This window comes from Mastacembelus armatus, chromosome 2 (genome assembly GCF_900324485.2).
Source record: "Mastacembelus armatus chromosome 2, fMasArm1.2, whole genome shotgun sequence".
Classification (NCBI taxonomy): domain Eukaryota; kingdom Metazoa; phylum Chordata; class Actinopteri; order Synbranchiformes; family Mastacembelidae; genus Mastacembelus; species Mastacembelus armatus.
The window spans coordinates 2,960,772-2,966,867 of record NC_046634.1 but is presented as its reverse complement, the minus strand read 5'-3'; the positions used below and the strand labels follow the sequence as shown (position 1 = coordinate 2,966,867).

The following is a 6,096-nucleotide window of genomic DNA, read 5'->3' as shown; positions in this document are numbered from 1 at the left end:
AACCGCAACAAATTGCATGTTAAGCCGTGGGTTTCACTGATTAATTCCTCCTCTGTGGTTAAAATGTCTGAAATCAGCTGCTGCAGTGATTGGCTGAAAAGAGAAGCAGTAAATTCCTTGGACTGGGGCCACCATGTTGGGAACCAGCATGTTAATACAATCCATGGAAGCTGTGACTAGTTTAGAGGTCTAGGAAAGACTGCTGCAGGTCTCTCAGGGAGTCAGGGAGGAACAATATCCAATTTAATGTGACCTTACAAAGCGTTTGTGGTGGGAGTATTGCACTGCTTCACTTCTCTGACATTTTCTCTGAATTTCTCATTACCTTTATCTATTTTTGTGAAGTTCTTCTAAATTGACTCAGGTTTGATTGAGAAACAGGAAAAAGAAGAAACAGATTTTCTATGATGGCAATTGTTGTGTCTACATCATCTCACTAGGCCAGATTTCCTATTGTTCAGTCACACAACCCTGTGGCTGAAACGTCATGAAGACAAATTAGTTGTTTCTGTAACAACAGGCAAACTGCATCACTTCTTTGTGACAACAGAATTTGCATACAGTTCAAAAATATTAATGGAATAAAAGCTCTGAGAATCAAAGCCGTCAATGGATGAACAAGGAGAAGCGTATTTTTCCCCTTTCTGGTCCCAATGAGATTTTAAACCAGACCATGAGGTCTTTACTGGAATCAGTGACGCACCCTTCCCATGTGTGTGCCAGGCTCAGCTGTCAAATCCAAATCACACTGTCTGCCCACTTTCTTTTCCTCTCTTGAGCCCCAACAGGAAGACTAATAACGTGTTAATGGGGGCGGGAAAACAACAACACTTGTGGGTTTCATTTTCAAGAACACAACTGAAAAACATGGATACATGTTGAGTATTTCATATTCTGGCGTGGCGTGATTACTTTGGAACTAATGACTCAGTTGTTCAATTTCTGTCAGTTTACTTGTCTGTCTTCACCTCTTCGTCAGGGCCATCAGTGTTTCCATGCAAAGGCCTTTTTCATTTTTAATGCAGCAAGCAATAAGCTGAGGCGCATCACAAAAGAACACATCAGGCTACAGTTTCATATCGGCAGGAAAGCGTGACGTGATGAAACTGTGTGTGGATATGGGTGAAATCCTGACCTCAGACTAAGGTAACACATGGTGCTGTGATGCTGGTTCACTACCAGAAGTAGCTTTACAAGCTCACATTCACAGTAATCAAAACAGTCTTTCAATGAGTCTTTCATTTCTGACAGAAGTAAACAGAGCACTTAGTCTAAACTATAATATTGTAACATCCAAGATCCTCTCCCACTCAGCAAAATGTTCCCACCCTTAAATGGACCTTTTACTAACATAACCTGTACCCCCACAGATAAATAATGTGGCTCTCCCTTAACGCTGGATGTAATGTTACTAGTCACTAGTGTTGGTAGAAAGGTATTTGGCTAGAGCAGTTAAGGTGCTTAGCAACCCTGAACCTGAATCAGTAGTACTCATGGCAAGTATCTATGTTTTGTCCTCGTCCAGACCATCAGCTAAGCAAATGTAATAGCTTTGCTGACATGTCATCACACCATATTTTCAGCCTCACATGACCACCTGTATAGTTAATACGCCTGCCTGAAGTGAATAACATCAGAATCTTTCCGGTCTCTACCATCCATCACATATGATGTATACAGATTAAAGTACAACACTTTTCTAATACTATTTTAACTTTTAGTACTATAGTCTTAAACCAGTGCTGCTCTTATTTTGTAGTTTGTAACATTATTGCAGTTATGTCGCATCTTTAAACGGCTCTGACGATTGTTTCTATCATTGTGTCTCTGCTCCTAAATTAAGCATGATGCAGAATTTTGGCAGTCATTGCAGAGATAAAGATTATTATTGCATTCCAGTGGCCCATTACCACTGTCTACAATAAAGTGCACATCATCACATACTGCAAGGAAACTTATTGATTTCCTGTTTAGATCCCAAAGTGACAGAGCTGAAGTGGTTTTAAGCAGAGTGCTCAGGAGTCTGACTCTGATGGCCTAATGGCTAATCAGTGGATGAGTCATCTGTGGGACGAATTTGTACTTTGATCCAAAGATCAGTTTATGCATAACGTCACCGGCATCCAAAATCAACTTTCTGACAACAGAACTATTGCATATTATACTGAAAGTACAACAAAGCTTTGTGCACAGATAGGCATCAGCAGCTCAGCATCCTGTTTTTAGTCATATTTATCATATTGTATTTATAATTTTAGTCAGTATATAGCAAGTAAAAGCTAAAGACTTTATGAACCTATATCAGCTTAAAAAGTTCTTGCTGCTGCTAATCTTGGACATGGACACGGGCTTGATTTCATTATAGAGCCAGTGCAGGCTACCATTTGTTTATCTAACAGGCATATAGTAGTAAATAATTAGTAGCTGCATGTCACAATTACTCATAAGTCGCACATGATTTTTGTCATTGGTTCATTTGAGACAAAATTTACGATTACAGTTTGTGAGCCAGAAACCCTTATCCCGTAAGTCTCTGTCTAAATTGCTTCCTTATGACATTACTGATCCTATTCTGGATTCTCTGATACAGTACACTGTGTGTAAAGTCTGGTATATGTAAGGCAGATTTTTCCATTCATAGAGTTCCTTAGTTGTATCACACTAAAGCTCAAACTGTAAAGATATATGTAAATTTATACCAATCATTTATGTGTTTTTCATAATACTGTTTTTATTATGCACTTGTGTCTTCTTACTAATGATGCTAAGATAGCTCCCATCACTCTAATTGTGCCTGTTAATGAATTTCATGTGAATAAGCACCTTATAGCATGAGTATATGAAAGATATACACAACATTTATGTGATCCTGTGTCTCTACTGTCTTGCACTCAAACAAAGAACTGAAACGGCATCTTATCTATTTCCACCATTACTAACTGAGTAAATTTAACTTTGTGAGTAATATTTTACTTTTATGTCAAACACTCTAAATATATTTATTTTGAAACAACTCATTATTACGACAAACATACAGGTGGAGCAGCTCCACAACCACACTATTATGATGTCTATATCTAAATCAAGACCTACTGTGAATGAGTTTCCTGTCTACCACTTGGCATCAGAGCAGCCCATAGTCTATTGTATCATTTTTGAATAGGTGTGTTTTAGCATAATGCCTCATCTGTGCTGCAGAAACACGGCTTGCACAGCCTGAACCGTGACTGCTCCTGGTGACACATATGGTGTGTATGAGTGTGCACATGTGGACCGAAATCAACCTGGATGTGTATTTAGTGGATGGTTAAAGCATGCATGTGTTGTGATCTTACCACCAGGGGAAGGGTGCAGATGATGAAGATGATGGTCATGAAGACCAGCAGGATGAGATGCTCCACCTCCTCAGCTATGGACACGGCCCTGCGGTCCTTGCTGGATCTCGTGCTTGCCATCACCGACCGGCCGTTCCTCCTGCGACGTTGGTACATCCTGAACAGCTGGTACACCACAAAACAATTGCACACCACAATAGCCAGCACCAGCACAAGCATAACAGTGGCGTACAGAATGGCGTAGGCCCGGTCCTCTTTTTCCTGAGGGTTCATGTCAATGAAGCACCATGTGCCTGGGCAGTATTGTACATATTTACCAAATCCCACGAAAGGGAGGAGACAGAATGAAGTACATAACAAAAACACCACGGGGATTGTGATATAGGCACATTTTCTGGTGACGTGTCGGCTGTATAGGTAGGGATACCCAATGGCAAAGCATCTCTCTAGCGCCATAGTGAAGAGGAGAGACATGGTGGCCAGGCTGAAGAAAGTCATGCTGACACCAAAGTATGAACAAACGCTGTGTGTTTCAGGTGACATCCCCACCAAGGTAACGTTGAGAGAGTATGAGAGCTGCACCAGTGGGCTGATCAGACAGGTCCCAGTCAGGTCCGTGACCACTAGCGACGTGATGAGGATGTGAAACAAGGCACGCCGCCCTGTGCCCCCAGTCCTTGTGTCTCTGCGTCGTCGGATTTCCAGGATCACCAGGGCAGCCACGTTGCCAAAGATGCCTGCGGCGAACATGATGGCACTGATCACCGGGCTCTTGGTGGAGTCGATGTGGTGCTTTGTGTGGCACATGTGATCATCTGAATACATTATGGTTGAAGACTGGCTGGATTTGATTAGAAAACATGTCTCCAAGAAATGTCAAGAACGTGCCCTTAGGTGGTTGTCTGCAGCCATCCTGGTTAAACAAAAAGAAAGAATATCTGAGCTGCACTACTGAGCAGATTAACACAACATCAGTCTGTTACTTTGATGCTAGATTAAATATAAAATATTTGCTGGTGGGAAATTTATTTTCTACATCTTTTTATAATGTGGGAGACCTAAGCAATATTCAGTATTTACTGACATGTGTACTACAACCTTATCTGGTTATGGTGCATTACTGAGAAAACAATTCAAGATTGGTCAAGAATAAAAAAAAAAATCTTTAGTTGCATTCCTGCTTAGAACAATTTTAATGGAAACATTTGAGCAACATAGTTTTGCTGTGCTGGTATAAAAAAAACAAAAAACACGTAGTTGATTAACACGTAGTTCACTTAATGAAACTTGAATTTGTGCAATATCTCCAGATCCCACACATACACAAAACATTTTCTTCCTCTCAGAAAAGGAACATTTAGCAAATACAGGAAAAAAAATCTGTTGCCTGAACTGTGCGCCAGTATGCGGTTTGGAGTTATGACACCCAAAATTGTTCCTCTTCTCACTCACCATCAGCTGACAGGCTGCTCAAAACTGCCTGTTTTGCTGAATCAGAAATAACAGCATGAACATCGTCTATGCAGCTGTTGCATTATTCTGAAAATCTCCCCACTTGCGTGCTCTGTGGTGCGTTCACTGGGTGTGTAAGGACCAGACATCTAATCACCTGCTTCTGTCCCATGCATGGCTGCTGGTGCCTGTAGCTCCAAACTCCCTGACTCAGTCAAAAAAGTCGCCAACGACTCACGGCGGTGAGCTCTTACAGATGTGTCCAGGTGTTGAGTCCGCTTGTGTTTTGCGTGAACTGCAGCTGTGACTTAATGCAATTTAAATACAAATAACATGTAACAGCTGAATAGAAGATCGATTATAGACAGATACAGAGTTGACCCTCCGGCAGCTTGAGCGCTTTCCCACATGGACTTTTACTTATGGTCGCTCTGAATGAGAAAACAGCGCGAGGCAAAAGTTGTCACGTCCGGAAAAAATATAATAACACAAACAAAATGAAATTCTCACCTATCTGATAACGTGTAGACGTAAATCCCCGAATTTTTACAATCCAGAGTGGAGCCTTCGGTCCCGGTGTTAGAGGTTTGTGAAGGGCGAGGCGCGCGGCTCTGATGAGACGGGCATGAATGAACCCGGGTACAGGGAACGATACTATGACGTCACAGGGCGTCGGGCACACCCACCGCCCCTTAAATACAGGCAGGGACTAGGAGAAGCAAAGGGTACCTTAGACTTCAGCTGGAAAATCCTCCTGGTGCTAAGACATTCAGATTTATTATTATTATTAATAATAATAATTCATTAAAGTTGTGGCCAAAGGGTTTGTTTTTTCCAACCAACAGTCCAAAAGTATATTAGTAGCTATTACATGAAATATGGCACACAGTTTCCATAACACAAAGGAGAAAGTATGGAATCGTTCTTCAGTCACAGAATCGACATTTCTCCAAATAAACAGCAGAGAAAGGGTCTCACAAAGTCCTTGACATGAGGATGGTCAGACCTGCAAATGTTGTCTCCAAAAATGATAAAAAAAATAACAATATAAAAACTTTCTCGATGTAATGCGACGTTATGGGAACACCATGCAGCCCTCCATGGCCATGTGTGGAGCATATGTGTTAAAGTATCCCCTGTTCTTTTTCCCCATGAATGTAACACCAAAACTTTATTTCTAGCATCAAAATTTGGGTGTATGTCTTTCTATCTGTGCACCTCATTCACCAGCCCAGCATCTGCATGTGTTTCTAGCATATCTACATTGCCCTGTGACCTTACATGAATCACTAGAACCATTTTCATGTTT

General features: G+C 41.3%; 1 protein-coding gene across 1 annotated transcript in view; it reads left to right on the top strand.

Annotated features, from left to right (window-relative positions):
• Positions 1–3,230: 3,230 nt before the first annotated feature.
• Positions 3,231–6,096, top strand: part of nid2a (nidogen 2a (osteonidogen)) — a 33,669-nt gene continuing 30,803 nt past the window's right edge. The window contains exons 1-2 of the mRNA XM_026301774.1: positions 3,231–3,248; positions 3,342–3,503. Coding sequence (XP_026157559.1) covers positions 3,246–3,248; positions 3,342–3,503 — 165 coding nt within the window. The 5' untranslated portion in view covers positions 3,231–3,245. The remainder of the gene's footprint in view (positions 3,249–3,341; positions 3,504–6,096) is intronic.